Source organism: Thunnus maccoyii, chromosome 23, assembly GCF_910596095.1.
Source record: "Thunnus maccoyii chromosome 23, fThuMac1.1, whole genome shotgun sequence".
In the NCBI taxonomy this organism is placed as follows: Eukaryota; Metazoa; Chordata; class Actinopteri; order Scombriformes; family Scombridae; genus Thunnus; species Thunnus maccoyii.
Window position 1 is genome coordinate 12,645,373 of NC_056555.1, and position 26,888 is coordinate 12,672,260.

At 39.7% G+C, this 26,888-nt stretch overlaps 1 protein-coding gene across 2 annotated transcripts; it reads left to right on the forward strand.

Annotated features, from left to right (window-relative positions):
• Positions 1 to 383: 383 nt before the first annotated feature.
• On the forward strand, positions 384 to 25,776 carry waslb (WASP like actin nucleation promoting factor b). Of its 2 annotated transcripts, XM_042403771.1 has the most exons (11): positions 384 to 820; positions 10,339 to 10,473; positions 10,777 to 10,863; positions 12,119 to 12,215; positions 14,111 to 14,134; positions 18,648 to 18,831; positions 19,283 to 19,325; positions 21,068 to 21,221; positions 22,753 to 23,297; positions 23,401 to 23,509; positions 24,482 to 25,776. In XM_042403771.1, the coding sequence occupies exons 1-11, from the start codon at positions 716 to 718 to the stop codon at positions 24,541 to 24,543; spliced, it is 1,545 nt and encodes a 514-aa protein (XP_042259705.1). In that variant the 5' UTR covers positions 384 to 715; the 3' UTR covers positions 24,544 to 25,776. The 2 variants fall into 2 exon arrangements, with proteins under 2 accessions (XP_042259705.1, XP_042259706.1); XM_042403772.1 differs by lacking the exon at positions 14,111 to 14,134 and having other exon boundaries at positions 385 to 820.
• The last annotated feature ends 1,112 nt before the right edge of the window (positions 25,777 to 26,888 follow it).

The window sequence follows — 26,888 nt, forward strand, 5'->3', positions numbered from 1 at the left end:
ATTATAATTTCCATGATTCCTTTGCTTAACAGCTATTCAGGTTTAACTTTCTAATTTAAAGTGTGGGCTTAGATTTGCATTAATTTCTGCATTATAACATCATCTTGGCAACTTGCACCTTCTTTCTTATCTCCTCCCATTCTGCACTCGCACACATTCCTGTCATAAAAGCCAGGGGCGGACTGGACGGAACCATCGTCATGGAGAGTCTGCTGAGAAGTATACTTTTTATAAAGCACAACATGCTCACCAAGCTTTTACAAGAATATATGAAATATTTAAAATGACTTAAATATAACATTTTCACCGTGTGTCGTGCTAAGATTTTCCCTCGCTGATTATGTGGGACACCGCTGGGAAACGTGTGCACCCCTTTCCCGGCGCAGTGGAGTCGTCCTGCCACTGCCATGTTGGATGGAGCTGGCTGGCTCCGGGCTCTCTGGCGGCCGGACTTCCCAGGAAAGTTTTCACCGTTTTCCGTCTTCGCTCAGCCGCTGCAGTTTTGACCTTATTTTAAAGAGGAGCGGGACGTCACATTGCATTCCCAAACAGCATACAGTTTTTTTGGAGAGTACCTTCTCCTTTAGCGGACCCCCCAGGTTTAAACCGAGCCGGTGAGAGGGGCTCGGAGGAAGGCCACGGATGACCGAGGGATTGTTTATGTATCTTATAACGAGTTAGAGTCGGTGCATACTTTATAAATTGATCACCAATAATGAGTGGACATCCGTCGCAACGGCGGCAAGCAAACGTCGGCTCGATCCTGCTGACACCGCAGGAGAATGAATGCCTTTTCAACCAAATTGGCAGGAAATGCATCGTAAGTTTTTTTTCCCCATGAAATTGTTGTATGATAGCTGCCTTAAAAAAAGCTAATACTAGCTAACTTGCTCCGTGTTTCCTGTCCCGACACTGGGAGACATAAGGCGAGCTATGAGGTGTAACTTAACGGTGTGTTTGTGGCCTACAGTTTATATGTTGTGATTTTTTTATTTTTTATTTATTTATTTATTTATTTTTTTGAGACTTAAAGACTGAAGAGGTTGGTTTGTTGTGACAGCCGAGGCGACGAGGGAGGGCTGTGTTAAACGTCCCGTTTGGGACGGTTGACATTTGGGCAAACAGCAAGTTTCACTCCAGCCTTGGGCCTGGTCTAACTTAAAGCTTGACACACCTGAAAGCACCCAGGAAATCCTTAAAAAAATCCGCCGTCACGCCTTCAACCTAGCTTTGACAGAGTGGAGTTAGTAGTCAGGGTTTTTTTGGGAGCTGTTAAATCAATCAGCAGGGCAAAGAAAGGACTGGTTTTTGCACTGGCATTACATAACACAGCTGAACCTTGGTTGTTTTCGGGAAGTGTGTCCACTGAGAAGAATGTACCAGGCTGAGGACAGTCCCTGTTTTAATGCAAGGAGGTGTACAAAAGGGGACGAGAAAGCCTTGCTGTTACCAGTGTGGCTGCAGTCAAGATCAGTAGTGCAATGTCACGATTCAATATTGTGTGATAATTACGTAACACGTTTAGTTAGCGTTCAGCTGACTCATTTTTATGTGCTCCCCCCTGCACCATGCCCAGCAGAGTGAAGTCACATTTGCAGCTACATCATCATTATTAGACAACATAACATAGCTTATCCTTGTATTTCCCATACCCCCACTGGCAGGGAATATTCATGAGCAATTTAAACCATTTCAGCAGGTAAAACCAATATCAGAAGACCCCCGAGCATCAAACCAATGAATGTTTTCCTTACATAGTGGCTTTAGTTTTTAACCGTTTCTCACCACAGTCAGAAATTATTACCCTTCACCTGATGATCAGTCGTTTCACACCCAGATTATATAGCTAAACTAAATTGTATGTAGGTTTATTGTAGTAATGCGTGTGCACAACTCCGATGGGCATTATGGGGGAAGTGGTTTCTTCTGCCATGCTGTTAGGAGTATCTTCCTGTCTCGTTTGCTGACTTTTGCAGTCCAAAAATGTCCTGTACTTTACCACCATTAAGGCAGAAATGCACTTGCAAGTCTTTCACTGTGCAGGAGGGTCATATTGTTCCCCAATAAGGGTGTGTGTGTGTGTGTGTGTGTGTGTGTGTGTGTGTGTGTATCACTGTTTTCCAGCAAAAGGCCAAAAGTGAGACTGAGGGTGAGACATCATCAGAGTTGCAACGATTAATCCATTAGTTGCCAACTATTGAATGAATCGCCAACTATTTTAATATTGATTAATCATTTGGAGTCTTTTATTTATTTATTTTTTTAAAGAAAAAAATGTCCAAATTCTCTGGTTCCAGCTTCTCAAATGTGAATATATTCTGGTTTCTTTAGTCTTCTTTGACAGTAAACCGAATATCTTTGGGTTGTGGACAACAAGACATTCGTCACCTTTGGCTCTGGTAAACAGTGATCAGGATTTTTCACAATTTTAATAATCATCAGCCATTGATGGCTGATAGTCATTGACCACCGAGCCCTTTACCACCATAACGTTGTGATTTAAAAGCGGCCACCCCTAGTATTTCAAATATTTTTTATAATCAGATGATCTGCTTAATGAGGTAGCTTAAGCATGGGCTATAGTGAGGAAAAGTAAGGAAAGACTGGGTGAGTAGGTGAGGATGGGCTGTGAATGGGCTCAGATGTGCAAAAAATAGAAATAGTAATCAAGGTACAACATACGTACATATAAAAAGTATAAGAAGGTATATTAAAAAATTATAGTACCTTTTGATAGGAGATGACCATAAGTAAACCCCCCAACATCGATATTATCGTCCATTGCAATGTTTCAGTGTGGACTTCATCATAGACATCACTCAACCCTAATTTGTATAAATCAACCCTAAATACATGTAAATCGTTTCCATTTTCTTTTTTAGCAACAATGTTTTTCTGTGTACTTTTAAAACTTGTTCGTGTCTCATGAGTTGTCACCCAATAATATCAGCCAGTAGACTGTAAAGGTGTCAGATTAATAAATTAATGTTAAACTATGTTATGTCTTTCATCTATAAAGCCTAATCAGGTTTGCTCTATAGATATGAGTCAGTCCGAGAGGCAACAGTGTCCATTTCTGCATTCATATAATAGTTAACTGCCCTTTCATAGTACACACCTTTACGTAGCCTGTTCTCAGGTTATTTCCCCATAACAATCATAGCTTCCTTTAATTGTGTATAAGAAAGGTGGTATGTTTGAGGGACAGAGAAATGGCTCTTCCTCTTTGTCAGCAGAGCTCACCTACTTGCAGTGAACCAGTCATGCTGTGGGTGGGTGTGTGTGTGTGTGTGTGTGTGTGTGTGTGCACACCTGTTTGCTTTGGAAAGAGCACATTTCCTGTCCCATGACACTATGCCAGGCCCATATGTGGTCACACTGTGTGATGTCCCGCCTCCTCCTTTGCGTGGACACACAGGTTTATGGGGTGTGTCTTTCTTCACCTATGTAACCTGTTTAGAAAAATCCAGTGACAGCACTCCTCTGGCATTATAGTAATTGTGTCATTCAGCATGTGACAGAGACACAGAATCAGGAACATTCCTCACAGTCCTACACTCTTGTGTGTCTGTACACGTCTTTGCATGCAGAGAGAGTTCGAGACAGACTGTATGTATGTGTGTGTGTCTGTGTGTGTGTGTGTGTGGGAGAAACTAGGGAGAGGAAGATTGGAAAAGACAGACATTGTGTGTCTCCCTGCCCAATCTAATTAGAATGCCCACCAGTGATTTAGTGGCTCACTGAGTGATTTTGTGTTATGTAATGTACTTATTATGCAGAAAATGTAAGAACCACAGAGTCACCTTTACTTTCTTGGTACTGACGTCTTTCTGAGATGGCTTTGTGCAACTGAATTAGACTTGATTTACTCTGTTTGTATACTTGCTAGGTATTTAAAAGCAGAACGTCCCTACTGTTATTTATTGCTTGCTTTTAGTCCCTGCAAAGAGGCAGTGGTGGAAAACTTGATGTCCAACAATGATACACAAGGCAACTTTTTGCACTGCATTGCCCCTAGAGTTACATTAATATTGCTGCTTTAATCTCAGAATTAAAATATGGTTCTATTACTCTCTTTGTTGCTTGGATTGCACAAAAGATTTCACCACGCTTGCTAAGGCAAGCTATTGCTGTTAAGTTATATTGAACATGGTTGTGAATTTTAACAGATTCTGTTAGCGTTTTAATACACTGCATTCATTTAAAGTCTGCCCTGTGTTGCCAGTAGCTTTATTTTGCAACAGATCAGGGTACAGATTACAGATTAGGAAGTTACCAAATGCACAGTGAATAATTACAGTTTACAGACCTTTGCCTGGAACTGTAAAACAACTTGAAGTATTTCCACCTGCTTTCTGCTTTGGTTGAATCACACACATGCGTACACCAACAGGTACGTGCACAGTGGTCTTACTCATTGGTTGTACTCATTAGTATTCCTTGTGCTGTTTTCACCATCAGCAACACTGTCTGACTGGGCAAAAGGTGGAACGGGTCCAATTCACACTCTGTGTGTGTGTGTGTGTGTGTGTGTGTGTGTGTGTGTGTGTGTGTGTGTGTGTGTGTGTGTGTGTGTGTGTGTGTGTGTGTGTGCGCGCGCGCGCGCGCGCGCGCACAGACTGCCTGATCAGCAGTCCTGTCCTACAGGAAGTCCCGTGGTCGGCCTCCTCTGGTGATTTGTGCTGGAGAAGTGGAACATGACTCCTCTTTTCCTCCACTTCTCCCCCTTTTTTTCCAATTTTCTCTCCTTCCTTTCTAAATTTTTAAATCTCACCTTTTATGTAGACTATTCCTATCCCCACTTTCTTGTCATTGATTTTCGCCTTCATCTCCTTTTCAAGCCTGTTTTGCATCTCTTCCGTCATTTCTTTTCCCTACTATCATTCACTTTCCTTGTCTCTCTTCTCTTTCCCTGTACTACCTTCCTGCCCTCACCCACTTTTCCTGTTGTCAGGTTTGTCCCACCATTTCCCATTCCTTTGCATCTCACTTGTCACTTCCTACCTCTTGGGAAGATCTATTACAGTCTGGTACAAATGGTTGACCAAATGGTTTATGGAAGACGTCTAAATTAAAGCCTAAAAATAAAGTAAAATTAAAGTTTCCTCCTGCATTTAAGCAAAAAGGACACCAGTAAATAGAATCTCCCCCTGCTGATTCTCTGTTAACCGATCAAAACAAAACTTCTGGGGTTTGAAGGTCTTGTTGTGATGAAAGGTCAGCCATGTCACAGCAGCTTCTAAAACATTTCACAGGAGAGTAAGCATGCACAGTGTCAGAAATTGCCCTCTCCATATCACAAAACGTTTTGCACATAAATATTACGCCTGATTATTTGTTGTTATCCATAGACTCTTAACTGTTAATGTTGTCCTTATTTAACAAATTATTTAATCTTAACGACTTTTGAGCACAGCTTCCAGCCCTTAGGCAAACAGTCAACGATCCTCTCTCAGGAACTAAAGTGATGTTTTCACTTTCAAACAGAGGTTGCTGTTTTTTTTTTTTTCTTCAGCATCAGGCCAATTCATTCTTTTCCACTCGGCTCATCACTACCGATGGCCAAAGATGGTTCATGTAATATTTCCCAAAGTGGTCTCAGGCATTTGGACCCTACCGTAGGACCGCTCAGAATTGATTCAGCTACTTTGGCTTACCACCACCAGAGCGCCACTACCCTCCACCTCCTCATGAAGGCGCTGAACAGACTGGTGACGGTCAGATGGGCGGCGATTGAGGTGACAATTAAGAAAAAAATGCAAGCAAAAACGACCAGCAATGAGCAGCTGCTGTCAGACTCTTCATGTCGGCGCTGACCACGCAGAGTCTGCTGGAACTTTGACATCAACTAGAGGCACATTCATGGCCCTTTGTAAAAGTTTCTGTGATAACTGTTGTAGCTCAGCTAGCAGCCCTACGAGTGGCTCTTCGGTGTGTCTGTGGGGAAGTGTCAATACATAGCCGCTGCTGTTAATCGTTAATGTTTAGCCTACTATTGTCACTCATTAGCCCAGAATATCTTGTAAAGTTCTAAACATAGAAGTTAGTTATCGGCAGATCGTGTTGTATTTACTGCCACGGAAAATGAATAAATCTTTGGGTTATCAGCATGACGTCACCTCTCTGTTGTCTCTTATCAGACTTCCTAACTACCAGCAGCTCTATGAGAGGCACAAAATGAGGCTACAATTAGCAGTGTTGTGATATTTATACTTGGCGGCATTTCTTTTCTGTGAAACTTGAGCACTGATAATGAGCATTGTACATTATCTGACTATCCTTGCTGCTCTTTGAAATATTTTTTTCTTTCTTCAGTTACAGATATCGTGATATATATATATATATATATATATATATATATATTTCTTTGTGACATATCGTGTATCGCAGAATTGCCTTTGTTGTGATATATCTTAATTGTGGGAAGAATATCATGATAGTATCGTGACTTCATCTGTGATTCCCACCCCTAGTAAAAAGTGTGTTTGTTCTTTATTTTTTTCTTTTTGGTGAGATGCCTCTACAAGCTGGGAATACCATTGAAGTTGATTAACAGATAAAGCACAATGCTGTTACTTTCAGAGAGTCCAGCATCATGTTGATAAAATCTTCAATCACAGACTGGTGCTTCCTGGTCTCCTTGTTCTGATTGTGAAAGAGAAAGATTGTGGTTGTAACTGTGCAGACTGTGTCCTGTATGGATAATTAGCTTTATCATTGTAGCTCAGGTCAGATGTAGAAACAGTGAGTTTGAGAACAAGTGCACAAGGGAGAATTTATTCGTGAGTGAGCATTTTGTCGGGTTTTGATGACGCCATAGAGTGAGCTCCACTTCCTGCAGCCTTTGGCCCTGTCAGGAACAATCAGCGCTCCATGGGCAGATGAAACCCCAGGGCCTCAGCGCATGGACACCATTAAAGCCTCTGTGAAAGAGAAATTCCATCACATAGCAGAATTCACATTATTCATTTGATCTTGTGTATTTGTGATCTAAATACAATCAATCAGGAGCTGTCAGGCTGCCGATAAAATCAATGTTTATATACACATGAATAAAAATATCTAAATAACACAAAGTGCTGACAGACAAATGGCCTCTGTGATGACAAACAAAGTCTGTTAATGCTATAATGATGTAGTTGGACGCTGATTCGGGAGGAAAACAAAAAAGTAACATGCTTGTAAAACACATTTGAACCTACTTTGATTATATTGTCTGTCAGTTAGTATTAAGACCTGTCTAAATGCTTAAAATTAATGTCATAATATTGATGATTGCAGCCAAGTTTGTGGTAAAAGTGGACTCATTCATGCTGCGAGGTTATGAACTGATTCATGACCACAACATAATGGTTCTGCTGCATGTGCTTGTGCCATTGTGTTATCTCATGCACTGTACGTTGTGTTGTGTGCAGTGTAATGTTAGTCATACGATGTGGCTACTACAAGCCTTTCAGCCGTTCCCTTTAAGCCTTGAGGCTGTGTAACCCACTTAGCAAAATGCAACTTCCTATATGAAGAGCTGTGGTGCACTGAGTCAGTAAGTAATCAGCTCTTATTTATGCTGGTGGAGAGATGTGTGACACTCTGTCATGCTTATGTTTTGGATTTAAAAGTATTCTTAGGATAGTAGTGCTGATGAAGGCCTTCTGTCAGACAAGATAAATAGTAAATCTCTGCTTCTGCTTAGAGTAGCTTTGCAAGTAAAACCAAGGACAAATCTTACATTATGTAATAGCAACTCTTTCTCCTTAAGTTTTTCTGACCTCCTGTGCAGAAGTGAATGTAAAATGTGAAAACCCATCAACTTGAACTGCATTTTGATGCCCTGAAAGGTAGCACTTTCTGAGACACCATAAGGAAGTGGTGCTTTGTTTGTGGTAGGAACGTGATCCAACCCAACTACTAGGTGTGCTCAGCAAGTTCCCATAGCCAGGTGCACTTTGCATACTGGGATGCGGATGAGCGAAATCAACAGTTGCTAGCAGATAGCAGCAGAATGATTTGAGAACCGACCTGGACTAGCACAGCAAAGTATATTGCATTTGGCCAGAGGACCTTCTTCAGGACCTTCTTCCTGTGTTTACGATCTTCCTCCCGTGCCAGACACAACTAACCAATAAGCAAAGGGACTGTTCTCACATGGCTTGTAGTGAAGCATTTTGGTCCACTTTAATTTTTTCTTTATGAAAAGAAACTGAATCAACAGGAAAACACAACAAGTTTACAAACTCATCCACTGATTCAGACCAGAGCAAACAAACTGTAGGTTTGGCTGTGGTCCAGGAACTATCATAGTGGAATTTATTACACTGAATTTTTCTGGCTTGTCAGACACAAACCTTGAGACCGCTACAAGTTGTGTACAGTTTTCATTCCCAAGCAGGCTATGGTTTTATTAGGTTAGATTCAACTTTATTGTCATTTAACAAGTACAAGTGCTTAACAACAAAATGTAGTTGGCACCTAACCAGAAGTGCAAGTTGGGCATAAAGTGCAATAAAGGAGAAGTGTGCAGATTGAGGAAGTAATTGTAAGCCTGTACAAAATGTGTATGAATGTGATATATGTACAGTTCATAAAAGGAACTATGTGAATGCTGGTATATATTTAGGTCATAAATGAACAGTATGTTGCGAGTATCAATATTAGGACTAGGATTTATTCATGTACTTAATGTTTATTAATGAGCTACTACAGTAGCAAGTTTCTCTACAGTTCTTTTTTTTTTTTTTTTTTTTTTTGCCTATGCAATGTCTTCTCTACTTAAGCATCACATTCACATTACACTAAATTACAATGAACAACACCAGAGCTCTGTTTGTGTTGTTTGATTGCATGCAACAATTCCTGGAACCATTCAGGCATTTCCCTTGTTGATGCTCTCGCTTTCATCTGTGTGTTAATGGCTGTGAACCTGGACCCCTCAGTGTGAGGAAACCCTGCAGCAACCTGTAAAACCCTGGGGGGTGTGGGGGTCTCATCTGGTCTTATGATCAGAGATGTGTCTGTGAATGTGCCACATGTGTGTTCCTTAGCACGTACTGTAGGTAGATATCATTATATAGTAGTCTCAGACTGTAGACATATGTCTCACTGATAACTTAAGGTTTAAAGTAGAGTCTTAAACTCCAAACATCTTAAAATTGAAGGTGATATGAGGGAGTCAGTTATCAGTTTTTATGTAACTTTTAAAGACTTGTTATGTGCTTAAATACTGGTAAGCAGCATGGCAGATGCTGCATGAGAGAAGTGCTAAGTGTAATGACTTTTATTCTTACAAAGGGTGCATGTGTATAGGCTCTTAATATAGCTTGGATCCTTAATGGATATTAGACTTCAAGAAACGCTAAAATGTTCTTAATACATACCAGGAGTAAACAAGCAACCACAATTAAGGGTGCTTAGTGTCTGTGACGATGTGTCATGTGTGATTTTCCTGGCATGGTTAAGTGCACCTTTGTTACAGTCACCAGTGTCAAAGGAGAAACTGTCGAAACAGATTTTTTACAATTCTGTGTTACAACATTGATTCGGTATGACGACAAAATCAGTTTTGGTTCCTGTTAGTGCCCTTTATCTGCGTAGTCTGACTAACCCCCCGCTGCTCTCATTCAATTTAGCGGATGTTCCTCTTCTTTGGCATTGATGGATTCTCCTCTGATAACCGCAGGGCAGAGCATTTTGACCCCCACAGAGTCACTATCACCCCGTCACTCAGTGTGTTGTTGTGTCATTATATTTTCATACTGCCCATCAAACTGATAGGCGCAAAGCAGTGGATAGCATGGACACATTTTCAAATTGATTTCACCTATTTAATCAACTGTTTAAGGAGGCCCTCAAGCTCATGGTAACCTCCCTGACCAAGGAGGTGGTCATAGAGTTAGTATTTTAGAGTTGGTGCAGGTAAATATTTTTTGTGCCCTCATTTTGATGTTCTCTATTTGGGCATTAGTAGAATGAGTACTATCCTGTACTGTTAAAACAAAGAGAATCAAACCTTTAATCGCTTTTCACCCTACACAGTGATGCAGGGCTGATGCGAAATCTTGAGCATCGCAGCTCTCAGATGTTGAGTTTTGCAAACATTGGCTTTACAGATTTCAGTGGTCGATGAGTTCACAGAAACCTTGAAGCCTTTATCACTAACAACCTACATTGATTTATAATCAGTTACTTTAATTTCATAGGAAACAATCAGTTTCTATACTGTATGTACAAAAAGTATTTATTCTCTTCTTCTGTGCAGCTTTACATGGCTACTTAAAAAACACACAAACCATGTTCTAGCTATTAAAATACACCGTATAATCATGACTCTCTATCTCTCTCCAGACATTGTCCTCAGCAGTGGTCCAGGTGTTCACAGCAGACAGGAACTCCAGCTGGAACAAGAAATGTTGCGGGGTGGCCTGTCTGATCAAAGACAACCCCCTACGATCCTACTTCATCAGGGTCTTTGACATCAGGGTAGGTACATACAGAGCAGTTCTGCATGCTGCTGATTGCATCTTTGCTGGCACATGGCCAGCTGATGTTACTTAGCACTATGACTATCCAGTGGTGGTGTACCACCATTCAATTTAATGTTTTTATAGGCACACAGTGGAATCTGTGGGATGTCTATTCATCAACAGAAAACATAAATTAAAAACAACTCCAGTGCACAGCATGTTTAGTTACACTTACACACATTTCCTTTTGTTTGTATACATGCCTTCTTCTGTATATATAAGCAATTAATTATTTATTCAATATCTGTTTTTTCCACAGGACGGTAAGATGATGTTTGAACAGGAGCTGTACAACAACTTTACCATCTACCTCCCCAAACCCTATTTCATCACATTTGCTGGAGATGTGAGTTGCCCTCTTTGTAGAGTTTCACATTTCTCTTTTACTTTCTTACTTTTAATCCTCTTTGTTTCAGGTCACCCAAATTTGGTCTCAGATTAGTACTTTTTTTCCATTTTGATGTATTTTTGCATTCATTCATGGAAAAAGCTGGAGAGGACAGATGAGGTAGTAGTTTCTGCCTCTCTTGCCATCAGTTTACTTTATAGACTATTTAACTGATAAATAGGTTCTGGTAACAGAAAAAACACACTGGTTTCCTCAATTAAATCCTAATATTAAAAACTAACAGATTATTCAACAACACTTGATGTTCCAGTTTCCTCAAAAACTCTCCTATCCTAATGGTGCAAAAAGAATCTGTCCCCTGCACATTAAAGTCAATTTTTAACCCATTTAACTAGGTGTGACTCTTAACCGAAGAGCTACTGTTTGCCATATTGTAAGCACAATAAACCTGCATTGGCACATGCATAACAGTTGCACTAGGTTAAAACTTTGTTTTCAGAAATCAACAAGTGTAAAAGCTTATATTGAAAAACATTTTGTGTCTTCATACATACACGTGAAACAGCTTGAGATCTGGTTCTCAACACCCAACCCTCGCAAAAACTGTTGATTTGTCGAGAGGATTTTGTTTAACAAAACATGTGTATATATAAGTTTTAGTTTGCTACAGAGCTTATTGTCTTCATCAAAGATCCAATACACTGCTGTCACTCAATACACTTTGTCAGAAAACTACAATGAGAAACGTGAGCTAACTTCCAGGTTTGCCTTCCATAAGACACAACAACATCTTTTAGTACTATTCCCATCATGTAAAACAGCATTTATTTTAGGAACCCTAGCTTTATGTCATATCTGAAGCATTTCATGTGACAATACCTTTTCATTTGTGGAGTAAACATCTTAGCTGGTGAGTACAGTGGCTCAGACTCCAGCAGACCATGAAGTATGTCAGATTGCAGATAGTGGTGATAAATTTGAGACTTTTAACTGTACACAGATCTTGAAAATAGGCTTTGAAATGGGATTATAATTAGTTTTTATTTTAAGAAATAAATAGATTTGACAAGAAGTAACAAAAGGAATTTATTCTGCTTTTTATGAAAACATTAGAAATCTTTTACATTATGTGGAGAGTTATGTCCATTGTTTTAAAGCAGCACATTACATGACAGTAAATCAGTTCTCAATGTTTCTCTTGTTTTAAATTTAGCCAATTTCTGTTTTGTGTGTGTCGTTTCTGTTCATACAGTCATGCCAAGTGGGCCTGAACTTTGCCAGTGAAGAGGAGGCCAAGCGTTTCCGTGCCCATGTGTCAGAGCTACTGGGGAAAAGACAGAGGAAAACTGGTACCAACTGACTGCTGACTTGCCTACATATCGACCTACTGATCTAACTAAAAAATGACATGCTTAGCAATTTTTTCAATCTTGTGTTCAAAATAGTCTGCTGTTATTTAGCTTATTTCAAGTCGAACCATATTACTGTAGTGGTACAGTACAGCAATTTCCTAATTTGTCGTGCAGTCTGTGCAGTGAGAGGTGTTAGCTTGAAATAATCTGAAGCTGGCTTGGTAAATGTGAACACAAGATAAAGTCTATTTCTAAGCTTGTTATTTTTACAGTGCTTAATCACACAGAACTGGGCAAAAAATGTCTAAATATCAATACATGAAGTAATTGATATAGAGGCAATGGATTGATGTTGTCATGAACAATGTATTGCAGTTGAGATGTGAGATGTTCTATGGGTCTGGCCTTTTTTAGTTCATTTGAACCAATCCTTTACCAAAATTGAATATATTGAAAACTATTTAGAATTTTTTGCCTGGGTTTGTTTACTATACCATCTGTTCCTCTTCTCCTGATCTACAGCAGTCTCTTATGATAACACATAACACCATTTTCAAACATAAGTCTGTAAACTCTCCTTCAGCTTTAGCCATTCAGGTGCTCATATGAAATTGACAAAGTAAAAGAGAAGTGGACAGAAAGATCATGCAGTGAGTGACAGGTCACATAATAATCACTTTTTAAAGTTTACTAAAATGATCCCCACAGTAGAGTTGGAGCAGAGATTCAGACAGCACCAGATTAATTTTTTAGCAAAACCTGTAAGGGATGCACCACAACACTCAGGCGTTTGGAAAATTATGGTGACTGGCCTAATGGGGGCACTACAGTTTCAGGTTAAAATGAAAAAAACAAATCAATGATCAGCTGTGAGAAGGACTTCATCCCTATTTTCAGACTTGCCATGAATTGAAAATGGTGATTAATGTGAGGGGCCCTGAAAGGGTTTTTTGTAAATAGAAAATAATCATAAATGGCACTCAAAAATTGAATTTACATGGATTTCATCAGCACCAACAATTAGACATTGTGACTGCAATCCTTTTTAAGGGAATTTTACAAAATGTAGTTGAGCATTAAACCTTCTATCTTATCTAAGGAAATGAGATGTGAATGTTTGTATGTGTCTAAGTTCATCTAAACACACTCACAAAATGCAGATTAGATTGAAAAAACATTTTTTGTGCGCAGCTGTGCACATACTAACTTCACTTAAACTTATTATTGGCACTCATTCTTGAGACTTTTATCATCATGTGCTTGATTAAGACCGTCCGTCTCTTCCTCTTCCTCTCCTGCGGGTCATTTCCTGACCCTTCAAATGGATCTCGTTCTCTTTCATCTACTCCTCTTCAGCCCTCTGCGTTGGGTGCCTAATCTTAGCTACAAGGCTTCTTCTGTTTGACCTTTGGGCCATTGGAAAACTCAAGCCATCTGTGTTGTGAAGTGTGTGTGTGTGTTTTAGTTAATCAGCTCTGCAGAGTAACCCTCCTTTTTAACAGCCTCTGTGCTTCTGTTACATCTAAAAGACTCTACTCTTCAGTCCTGAACATCGATATTTCTATACAGGGGATATATGTACTGTCCTCTAGACCTTTAAATGTATGTATGGATATATTAATCACCGTCATGTGTCTTTATACATACAGAAATGTGTGATTTACGTCTCCTAAACACACTAACAGAACACTCTGCTTGGCAATTTTTCTGAATAACTTTCCATTCTGTGCAGCACAAGCACAACCCCGCCGAGCCTTGCTCTAAAGAACCAATAAACTATCTTCTCTTTGTACGTCTGCGTTCTGACGCTCTGACACATATACGCCTTCCACTAACACAACCCACTACTCAGCACAGGATTGTAATGATTTCATTTGTCTGTGTGTTCACAGAAAAGAGACGCGACCCTCCAAATGGTATGTTTTCCACTATTTCCTGTCAGTAACTTCAGAATAACAGAAGAGAAGTGTAAAACCAGCATCAGACCAGTGTCTGGTGGTACTGGCAAACATTTGTGTCAATCTGCTCGGTATGCCAGATGGGTGGAGCTTTAGGATAATTTGGGGTTTTGTGTTTCTTGGCAACCAGTCAAGACTGTTTCCTTTCCCTAAGATTGTGGAAGCATTTTATATTATATGAAATTCCAAAAATGCGGCATCCATTAAGAGCAAATTGAAATCCAAAAAGATTGATTATACAAATAAAGACCAGTTAAATTGTACCTATTATCAACTACATAAACAGCTGTCAACAAACTATGTATTTACATCATCTAGTAAGACTACATACTTATTAGGCTGTAAGTATACTGTGTGTTCACAATAGAAAGATGACAAAGTCTGTAAATAAACAAGCTCAGAACTGGCCCACAATGAAATATGCAAAAAGGAAAAGGAGGAGCTGCTCATAGCTGGAAAATTAATTGTGGATGGTGGTGAAACAGCTTCAGGAATAGCTCAGCTATTAATTCTTTGGAGAATCATTTTCTACTTGTGAGGTTTAATTGGCAGTGGAGTTCAAAAAATTATAGTTTAATCGACATGCTGATACATATCAGTCATGTCAATGAAGTCTTGTGACATTAACTGGTAAATGGTAAAATATGTTGTTTTTGTATACTAGCTTCAAAAACTGCATACTATGACAAGTAGTATGTATTACATAATAGTATGTGGTGTGCAAATGAGACACAGCTGTTGTCTGTTTTGCTTCCTTTCCTCCATCTTACTGTACTCATTACTAGAGCTGCGTCAATCAGTCGATCGAAATAAAATTTATGGGCAACTATTTTGGTAATAGAGTAATTGTTTCAGTCATTTTTTTAAGCAAAAATGCCGAATCTTCGGTTCCACTTTCTCAAATGTGACAATTTGCTGTCTTTTTTGTCATATATCAGTTAGTCAGACAAAATAAGCAAATTGAAGACATCACGGTGGATTATGAGAAATTTCCCTTTTTTTAGCATTGCATTGACTAAAAGATCAAGAAAATAATGGGCATATTAATCAATAATGAAAATAATCGGTAGTTGCAGCCCTAAAACTTAAAACGCCTCCAGTTGAGAAAGACAAACGAGCAGCCATGGTGCTGCTGCTTCATCATCATCATCATTATGATGATGCAGAGTAATTAGCCATATTGTTCACAAATCCACAAATCCAGGCTCAGCAACTTCTAAGAAATAACTGTTGTTTTTTGGTTTGTTTTTTTTACATAGCTTTGGCTTACAGTCAGTGGCAATGGATTCCAAAATGATGGGAATGGTGGAAGAATGTAGAAGAAAAGCAGGCAAATGATCATAATACTAAAACTATGTGATAACATACAGTGTAACATAACATCACAGTGCCTTGTAATGGGGTTTTTGTATACTGTCATTGCACCATTAGTGAATTAGAATCTAGAGTCTTGATCTGTGAACTACATGCCCTTCATTGCCTCGCCTCGGCTCTCAATACGATTTGATGACTAAACAGATGGCATACATTTGTAGATATATACACGTGCTTTTTGGACATAAAGTATAAGAAACGCAGCCTAGTTCTGGACAGGAGAGAAGCAGTTTTGGATAGACAGCATGATTTGACGGAGCAGGCTTATTAATACATCTGTGTGTGTGCGCATGCAGCCGTGCAGAGGTCTTAACTACACACATGACACATTTTAGCTGATGCTCGTATCCAGAGCAGCTTAACGGCGTCAGGCATGTGGATGTTTTGCTTTGTGTCAATAGAAATTAAAAAAGGACATTAGTCATATTTAACAGCAATAAATCTGTGCTCAGTCATGCACTCTTATAAATGTTCGTTACAGTCTCCATCTTGGATTTGCCGTGCATGGTTTCAGTCTATGAATCTTGATCTTGGTGTATGAATTGGTTCATCTCCAAAGAAAGTCATCCATGTCCTCCCACAGGAATATCTTCTTCATGTCTCCATCTGTCACTGCAACATAGCTCTGTTACTGTCTAAACAACTCTAGCAAGGTTCTTTCTCTCCTTCTGTTCTGCCATCTCCAGCTCTCTCCTGCTCATCACTTGTCCTAATCTGCCCTTTCCCCTCTGCTCTTCATTTCATCTTTCTTCATTTTCCTCTTTTCTGTTATCGCTCTGCTTTTCTCGCTCTTCCTCTTACTCTGCAGATTCATCATGTTTTAGAAACCCCTGAGATTACTGTGGGATTAGGCATGGATGGGTTTTAATGGTTACGTAAAGTCCAGCATTAAAGCCAGAATAATTTGCCAGGATTAGATCCATTTGTGTGTTTTTGTAGAGAGAGGGAGGAGACACCGGTAGAAGTGGGTGGAGAAATGATCACAGCGAGCCAATCCGAGCATGATGATCTAACACTGCGTCCTGCTGTGATGGAAAGTCAGGGTGATAGAAAATAACTGCAAAATAGATATGAATATGCTCTGCCGGACAGATGCAGCAGGGAAATGGAAATTAGTGAACAATTTGCGTGGAAGAAATCTGTTGCGGTAATGGAAGGAATGCAAGAGAAAGAATAAACTTTGGCTTTTGGCTGGCTAAGTGTTGGCTGGCTCTTTTCCCCTTCAATGGCACTGCTGGATATCTGCCTGCACAGCTCAGACACTATTCGAGTCAACTCCCCCATATGTCTGATGAGGATATTAATTCAATAAATCCAGACTGCTGCGCCAAGTTCGTCACAAGTTGGCTTACTTTCTGCACTTGTGTTTTGGTCGTCTTTTGGAAACCTCGGAAACCATCTTGGCTTTCAGGTTCAAGCAAAGCAGAAAACTTTTTCCTGAGAAGACTGGGACAAGTGGATTTTGCATTTTTTTCCTGCTCACTATCAGGCTGAAGAGGGAGTCCTTTTTGTGGAGACATTGTTTCACAAAACCGCATTTAAATAATTTTTTCAAATTAGGATCTTTCTTGGTGTCTCCTTCTGGGCTTGCTCTCGCCGTATTGCCCATGCTCAGTCAGCACCTACGATGATGTTCTGTACCACCTTCCTGTCTGCGCCCTCTGAAGAACTCGGATGTGAAGGGGGCGGAGGAGGAGGAGCAGCAGTAGGTGGAGGTTTGAGCCCAGGTAGCTGCCTGTCCTCCTTACACTGCCTGGTTCTCCCTCAGGATGAACTTTACCCATCTCTCTCCGACCCCACCGCTCGGCTCTCCGTTTGTCCCGAAGAGCGAACAAGCAACTTGGTCGGTAAAATGCTTCTCGATGTCAGCATGACCACCTGCAGAGCAAGAGATGGTGGGTGTATTTGGGACAGGGTGAGACGGCGACGCAGTCGATCAGCTTCACCTTCACCCAGCAAAACACCAAAAAGTCCCTGTAGTGAGAGTGTCAAAGGTATGAGATGCTGATAGGAATCACAGGGGCAATGAAACTACGCTGACTCTGTTTTCCTTGAGTGTGATACTTTTGGTGAATACATTGAGAACGACTTTGTTGACTCAACTCAAAATCCACATTAGTACAAATCTACAAGCTGGAGATAAATAGCATCGATGTTAGGCGCAATAATTTACTAAAACACTGACTATTAGTCCAGCAGTTGAACTGTTGGAGGACATTTTGCAGTGTGTTGATGCTTTATCGTTGATATGAAATCCATGTTAATTGGCTGCATGCGTATGGTGGATTTACTGTTAGTGCTGGTTCATGGTGATTGCTTTTTTGCAGTTCTCGTTACCATGTGTGGTTATGTCATATGTGGTTATGTCTGGGCTGCCTGTGTCTAGTCTAAATCAACTTCACAAATTTGAAAAATATAGTCATATTTCTACTCTTCATTACACTAATATATAAACACAAACACACAACATTTTGTTTTGTGAATTTTATGTTATAAATCTGTAACTTGTTATTATTGTTTCCTATACTAAAGTTTAAATATATTTTAGAAATATTCATTTACAGTAACTGACAGTTTGTATGATTGACCGGGCAAAGCACCAGATGCAAAAGTGAACTCACTTCAGAATGAATGTTGTTTGTAAGGGATGGCAGGTCACCAAACTGACAGAACAAGTTTTACCACAGATTTTCATATATCTTTATCTCTAAGACATTGTAAGTCTTTGGTAATAATGTTTTGTGTCAGCTTCAGTTCTGTCTTTTAAAAAAGAATTCCCAGTGCTCTCTCTGAGCCAGGTGAAGTATGTAATAGCTGTTAAATAATGGATTACTGAACATAATTGGAAGAACATTGCTGGCCCTGAAATGCCCTGTGCTTGGATTTCAACATGGAGCCAAGGTCTTATCATTTTTTTATGAACTGTTAGACTCAACACGTCACTGTTGTCACAGTTATGCCAGACTCCATTAAAAATTCTTGTACTCCTTAAGATGTATGTAATGGGAAACCTCTCAACCCAGTTTTTTCTCTATAGTCTGATAAACTGCTGTATTATATAAACTGTAACTTTAATACTGTGTCGATCATTTTCCAGGCCCGACGTTGCCCATGGCCACCGTCGACATCAAAAACCCAGAGATCAGCGGTGTTCAGCGTTACCATAACAACTCTCAGATGAACAACATGGTGCACTCCTCCTTCCCCAAGAGGGAGAAAAAGACCAAAGGGAAGAAGAAGAGGTTGACCAAGGCAGACATCGGCACACCGAGCAACTTCCAGTGAGTCGCTGGGCACTAGCAGGGTTGGGTCCAGTTCAGGTGATGGATTAACACTGACCATAGTTTAGTTTTTTAGGATGCCTTGGATAGATCTGTCAGTCTGGGCTGCACCCCTTTGCACCAGAACAGATTCCCAACATTTTGGATTTGTTGCAAAACATTTCTATCATCACTTCTACAAATCCACCAAATTTCATACATAACATATTTGATTAACTCCTATATGACATATTGGCCCAGGGTCCAGCTCATCCCATCGCCCACTCGTCCATAAACATCACAAGTGCTGGTGAATGTGTGGGAGGTATTAATCCTATGCAGTGTGTAGCATGATTAGTAATACAGGAAAATCTGTGCTGTGCTTTCAGGAATGTACTGTATATCTCTTCAGCCCTCTCCTCTCCTCTTTTTAACTTTTACATGATCTCAAAAGCTTTTTCTTTTCTCACAGGCACATTGGGCATGTAGGATGGGATCCAAATACAGGTTTCGATGTAAGTATAATTTATAGATTGTAATGTCGATGTGACTGCACAAGAAGGAGTATGTGACCTCTACATGTTCTTAAAACATGGCCTATAGTTAATCTGTTTGTCAGTCAGACATCCCTCTTATAGATGGATTTTTCAAATTTACTATCAGGACCAAAATATTAAAGCTGAGCCGCATAGCCAAGTCATCAGTAGGGTTACACAAGAAGATTTCGGAGGGAAGAGAATCAACCTGCATCTGCATAATCCATGGACTCATTCCCAAAAAGCATCATCAGTAATTATGATGGCTGCTGGATGATGAGCATGAGATCATACGGGTCAGAGGACTTACTGTATCTCTAAACGGGGAAAAAAAAGATGAATTTCAGATGATTTGGTTTCATAAGTTAATGCTTTCAAGGATTGATTTGAACGGGTGACGTCATTCAAACAAAGCTTACTCACTTCTCAAATCCTCCAGCTTAAAGCTGAAGCACAAATGAGCAGGCAGTATATTTTATAGTCTTACCAGCTAAATTTGTCTCTTTTCTCTTCAATCCTTACATCACAAGGATTGAAAAGATGAAATACTTTAAAGTCCTACCTTTTAAAAGGATCATCTTTTTTAAGTAGCAAACACTTTGAAAAGTTTTGTAGTTTTCTTCACAGTATTCACACAATTCAAATCGTGACATGAGGATATACTTTGTGGCATTGGTGCACCATCACACAGTTTATCCAGAAACAGAACATATTGACACTATTAAATAAAGAGTGTATTGTTTGTGGCTTTAGTTCCTTTCTTTATTATCTGAGCTGGCAACAAAAAATAAACGGAAATGGTTGAAAGTGAAACTTTGGTAACAGGCTTGTTTTAACTTGTGCTCAGATCTGGGTTAGTGAGATCTACTTTCTTCCTGGGTGCCAACCTCATAGTGCTACCCCATGCCACTAGGTGGCAGCATAAAGGGTGACAGTGTGGTCTCCTTCTGAGCAATTTTAGAGGGTTAGCTGAAAGTGTTCTCACAAAACAAAATGTAACACTACAAGTTACTTCTTACATTCAGCTCCTGTGTAAAACGGTTTACATGGTTGAACAGGTTTCTAACAGCCAGTCTCAAACTGGGTTATCCTGCTTTTTCCAACATCCCCTGTAATCCTAAATGACCACACTTAACTTTTCACATGTCGGTCAAATAATGTGTTACTGAGCTGTAAAGCTCATAAATACAGATAAAAACCAGTGAGATAACATCACAGATCTTAACATGTAGGGCATGTGATTATGTATGTGCAGGAATATGTTTATACATGAGCCGGTAAACTGAAGATACTGAATTCAGAATATTTGCAGAAATATTTACAAGTAATATCAATAGAACTCTAAGAAAATTGTAAACAAGGAGAATGATCAGTTGTATCGCTCTTGATTCATTAAGTCTGACCCACTGTTGCTGTTGGCCCAATTGACTGACAGTGAAACTGGAATTTATTCAATTAAAGCTTCTAGCAATGTGCAGGAGGATGAATTAATGCCTTCTTATGTCACACATTTATGAAATGCCTTGTATTTCTTGCTATTTACCATGTCTGTTTGTATTTCTGCAGCCTCACATAACCCAATTAGTAAAGCACAGCGGTTCCTTTTCCAGGGCTAAGAATTTGATTACCACTGTGGTAACTGTTTCTGATTGTCCATCCTGAGCAGATTGAATAGATGCATTTATCAAAATGGCTCGTCTTCCTCTGTTTTCTCCTTTCAGTTAAATAATTTGGACCCTGAGCTGAAGAACCTGTTTGATATGTGTGGCATCTCTGAGGCTCAGCTGAAGGACAAGGAGACCTCTAAGGTCATCTATGACTTCATCGAGAAGAAAGGAGGAGTAGAGGCTGTCAAAAATGAGCTACGGAGACAAGGTAAGGCACAGAAGCAGCTGGGAGTATAAATCATATCTTATTGCTCTGAAGATCATGTTTACTCATATAGCAGCAAAAGTGAATTAAGAGGATTTACAAAGAAGAGATGTAGGTGAAAGATCTTGAGACTGTGAAAAACATAATTCAAAAAGGGAAGATGGTTAGAAAAGGTACAACTCATCACATGATGTCAAAAATATTTTTGTTAAATGTGATCTATGCACATGTTTTTGCAGGGCACTGTCCATGTGAAAATGCCTTTTTAAAAGGGTTGATTGTCATTTTAAGACAATCTAACAAGTGTGGTGGTTTTATCCCCCAGGTCCGCCCAGGTGGAGCGGTAGGTTTCTATGCATGACCTGCTGTGACAGCTCATGGCTGTGCATGTAGAGTTGTAATATGAATCTAATAAGAATTCAACCAAAGTTTGTGAGGTTGTTGCGGTTACTTATGTAGTTCAGTGTTTGCTGTTCTACACTTGATTTCACTTGAGTTGGATGTGCTATAATTTTCTGACTCTAGGGCATTGTAACTACAGCTGGAGACATTAAAAAATGCAGCTTTCAAAAATGCTTAGTCATGTTAGTCAGACTTCCTCCCTTTCATGAAATTATTGTCGTGCAATGTAGGGCTGGGCAATATGGATAGAATCAAACATCACAATATTTTTGACTGAAAACCTTGATATCGTTATTGTGACAATATTGTAGGGATGACTACTGGTGCTTTGATAAATAATCATCAGTAATGTGGATATAATGACTAAGTAGGTAAAGGTGAATAATAGAACAGTCTGGTAAGTTCAGAAAATTACATCTCTTTACTGTAAAACCAGGAAAAGACAACACTTATGCCATATCACAATATTATGATATCTAGTCTCATATCATGACATTTATATAATATATATTATTATATCAATATATTGCCCAGTCCTAGTGCAATGATTACTTTTTTTCTGTGTGACTCCTGTCTTAGCATTACGTGAAGCTTTATCACACTTGTAAACTCTATTTCTGGTCTGCCATATTGTAAACACTTTGCATGTGAACTGACGCTTTTTTTAACCAGCAGTTGACTGAAGCGCATTAGGCCCAAACTAGCTTTTAAGAATCAATAAGGCAAATTGAAAAGCATGTTTAAAACAAATCCCTGGTTCTCCTATTCAGATTCTCAATTTCAGAATTCAGTTTCATCTCATCACCGTCTCATCTTTGTCATGGAAAAAGCAAATATATTATGTCACAGTTTTAACAAAATTAACACAAGTTATATGCAAGAAGGCTGCCCCCAGTGGTTTAATTTTTTAACAGCATGATGCAAAGATGAAAGCAACAAATGGAGAACTGACGAGCATTTTGGACAGATATGCTGTGAAAACTTTAAAACTCCTGAATCCCTTAATGAATGTAAAAAAATACATCTGTGTCTTCTTCAAGGCTGCAGTGTTAACTCTGAATGATGCATAGTGATCATTACAAATTTTCCCTTTTTTAACCTGTTTTTTTTGTTTGTTTGTTTTTCTCTTCAGCTCCTCCGCCCCCTCCATCCAGAGGCGGCGGCCCTCCTCCCCCACCCCCACACCACAGCTCAGCCCCTCCTCCTCCCCCTCCCCCTGCCCGGGGGCGAGGTGCCCCACCACCTCCCCCCTCCAGAGCTCCTATCTCCGCGCCCCCACCTCCCCCTCCATCCCGACCAGGCATGTCCGCTCCACCGCCTCCCCCGCCCAGCCGAGGCTCTCTCCCGCCTCCTCCTCCACCAGCCCATGCCTCAATTCCTGTGGCGCCTCCCCCACCTCCACCTCCCCCCTCATCTTCAACTCCATCTAGCACCGGAGCACCACCTCCTCCCCCTCCTCCTCCTCCGCCGCCTCCCGGCCCCCCACCCCCTGCTCCTCCTCCGCTGCCCACAGAGGACAACGGAGGGGACAGCAGTGTGCCCGGCAAGTCGGCATTGCTGAGTCAGATCAGAGAAGGCACCCAGCTGAAGAAGGTGGAACAGAAAGAGAGGCCGGTGTCCAGCACGGGCAGAGACGCACTTCTGGACCAAATCCGACAAGGAATCCAACTTAAATCTGTAAGTATTCATCAGTCACATATAACTCACCTCCCTACTAATTATGTATAGTAGTGAGTATCCTGTGCTTTAACTGTGGCTGCTCATGCCATCTTCTCCACAGAGGGAGGACAATGTTGATACATCTCCTTCCACCCCGGCCCCATCGGCAGGCATCGTAGGGGCCTTGATGGAGGTGATGAAGAGAAGGAACAAGGCTATTCACTGTTCAGGTACATATAGACATATCTACCATCTGCTCTGTTCATAAAATTTTTGTTTTTAAGTTTAATCCGAGCTTCAGTGGGCATCAATGACATTTTCAGAGCACCCCCGTCTCCTGTCATGTACAGTAGAAATCCACAAGATTTTTACCATGAAAATTACTTTACATTGTATTATATTACATTCATTTAGCTTTTGCCCAAAGCAACTGATAATAATAATAAGTGCTGACGCAGAGGTAAAAAAGTCATCCAGCTCGGTGCTACATCGGCCAATCAAAACATACGTGTTCATTCCATGTAAATTACTTGTTAACATTATTGCCGCTTGTACTTGTTACTAAGTGATTTATACATCTTGATAACCTTCCAGAGTTAACCTTGTCTCTCTCTTATTATTACAAACCGCTGTGTAGTTATTTGGCCTGTAAAATAATGGATCTATTTCTCAAACCAGCCTATTTGGATTGTATTTCTTGGCCTCACTGGTACATGAAACAACATGCCCCCCGCCAACGCAAGTAAAACTTCTCTTAAAAAATAGGGCAGTTCCTTGACACCACTTGCAAGAACTCAATGTGTTGGCTTAACATTAGACCTCTAGACTTTGCGTCATTTACGGTACGTCAGATGACACTTTGTCGCCAATATATAAATCAGACTTTCCCCACTTCCTCATGTACCTTGTGATTTCTTTTTTCCACTTTTTGGCCTTTTCTGTAAAGGAAACTTTTCTTTCCTGCTTGAAAGTACTAAAAATAGATTCAAAGAAGGTACAAAGTCAAAAATGTAAATGTATATGTAGTGTTAATATAAAAATGTATTTATGAAGTACTTGTTATCCCAAAAAAATATGAATTTCATCAGGGAAGGAGAGTACTTATATAATAAATATAACATTGCCTGAATTAGTGTGGAAAAAAACATCTTTTTTGAGCTGTTTCAGTTGACTTCATATGAAGGTCTTCTTCTCTTCCACAGATGACGACGACGATGATGAAGATGATGAGGACTTTGAGGATGAGGATGAATGGGATGACTAGCGATTTTTTTTTTTTTTCTTTATTATTTTTTTTTATCCCTTCCCCAACCCCCCTCGGGATGATTGACACTAAAATTGTTCTTGTCTTTCTAAAAAGAAATCTTTAATTTCAAATTATAAATGTAAATGTTCTATCAATTTGCTGTATATTTTTGTTGCCTTTATGCTTTTTTTATTAATCTGTGCAATACCTCATTTAATCTGTTAAAGTTTGTCATTCTCATATCTTAGTTTGTTGTTTCTTCATCTTCGTCATGTTCACTTGGTTTGTCTGTCGGCTCCATCTCATTCTCTTAGTAGCAATACGTTACATCTCGCATTTTAACTGTCTTCTGCTTTTCCTCCGTTCATCCCATCTCTCTGTATCTTTCTCCTCCTCCCACATCCCCAACTCTTTGCTATTTATCTCCTCCATCTGTCAACCATCTCAACCATCTTTCATGTCTGCTTCCTCCCATCACATGTTCTCTCCCCGTGTCACTCTCGTGTTCTCTTGCTATCCCGTGTTCCCAGAATAACGTGCAATTTTACATCAAGTTGTCTCTTGAACCTTTAGAGTTGAATGTTTTTTTGTTTTTGTTTTTTTCTTTTGGTCAGTGATTGAAGGAGGAGGGCTTACAAAACCAGTTGCCAGAAATCCTTCATCATGTCATCATTGTTCGTCAGGAGGAAGAAAAAAAATTAACTATTTTCATACCCTATTGCTCTGTAGTTTATTTTTACTTATTCAAATGATCCTAGTTTAGCACTCATATTTTCTTAAAACAAAGAAGAAGAAAAAAAAGAAATGCTTTTTGGAATATTTAGCTTCATTTGCTGTTGACTGTAAATTTGCTCCAGAGTTTGAGTCTTGTTATATTTTTGCACAGATTGAAAGAGGAGACTCGCTGCATGAGTACAGGACATTTTCAGGTCTGTATCATTATGAAACATACATATGCTTTAAGATACCAGGCAAAATACACTTTGACATTAAGCATTTTTAACCGTTAACACATCACACTACAGACTACACGCATGGAGGTAGCCCACAGTCTTAAGGCTGGCTCTGTTGTGAATTTTAGTTGGGTTTTTTTTTTTGTCAGTCACACTACATTCAGTTGAAATTGTGTATTTTTTTTTTTTTAATCTTTTTATTTTTTACAGTAGCGAGCAGAGCGTCAATAAATGCCTGTTTGTTTGAATCAGGACATTCATCATGTAAAGCTTGAGGAATAAAGACATTTTAGTTTTACACACCTGATGCTTATAATGGGTCCATATGCTAAGTTACTGTACAAAAACAGCTGGGCTAAAGTTGTGTTCTTCCAGTTCTTCCTGTTGTAGACACTAAGTGCTGATGCAGCGTAGGGAGAAACATTAGATCCATGGCATTATGCATAATAAAACAAGTATCAATATTTTCCTGACTAACTAGTAAATAATGAAGTGTAATATAGGAATTGCTTATCTTAAGAACTCAGACAGTGGGCAGTTTTTCCCTACAAAGAGCCAGTGATTGAATGTGAACATGCATCCAAATTTGGGTTGAAGGTGCAATGTGTAGAATTTAGTGGCATCCAGCGTAACGGACTTGGCAGAAATGGAATATAGTATTAATAAATATTTTTTAATTAGTGTACAATCACCTGAAAATAAGAATTGTGTTTTCGTTACCTCAGAAGGAGCCCTTTATATCTACATAGGGAGCAGGTCCTCTCCCACAGAGCCTGCCATGTTGTACCGCCATGTTTCTACAGTAGCCCAGAACGTGCTTGGAAGGGGAGGGTGAGGGGTTATCAGTTGGTTGCAGTCTGCAACCTCACCATTACATGCCACTAAATATTACACACTGGTCCTTTAAATAATATTAACAAGTAATTCTTGAAATGTGTGTAATTTAATGGAGGATTTGCCACAAAGGACAATACTCAAAACACCGGATTTAAGAACACTAGATTTAAAAATGACTTTGTTTACTTGGAGTGAATGACAACTCTCCTGAGATTGTCCAAGTGTGGTAAACTCCAAATACTAGCAAGATAAGTTAGAGAAAGAAATCTATTTATAGCTGTTATTTCAGCAGTTCCTTTAAATATGGCATAACGTGGAGGTGTTTCTCACTTTAAAGCAAGACCATGTAACTTTTGCTCAACAGCAGCTACTGCTAGCACAAGTTACCATTTGAGATCATGCTAAATGCTAAAATGTAAAACTCAAACAGAAGCACAAAGGCAGAAAAGTCATGAAGTTGTTGAAGTGAATCAGTAATGTGTTATAAAACAGTAGCTAAGTTTGCTAACATTAGCCATCTTAGCTAACTGGTCATACCAGACCAAGAAAGGGGCAGTGTGTAGAATTTAGTGA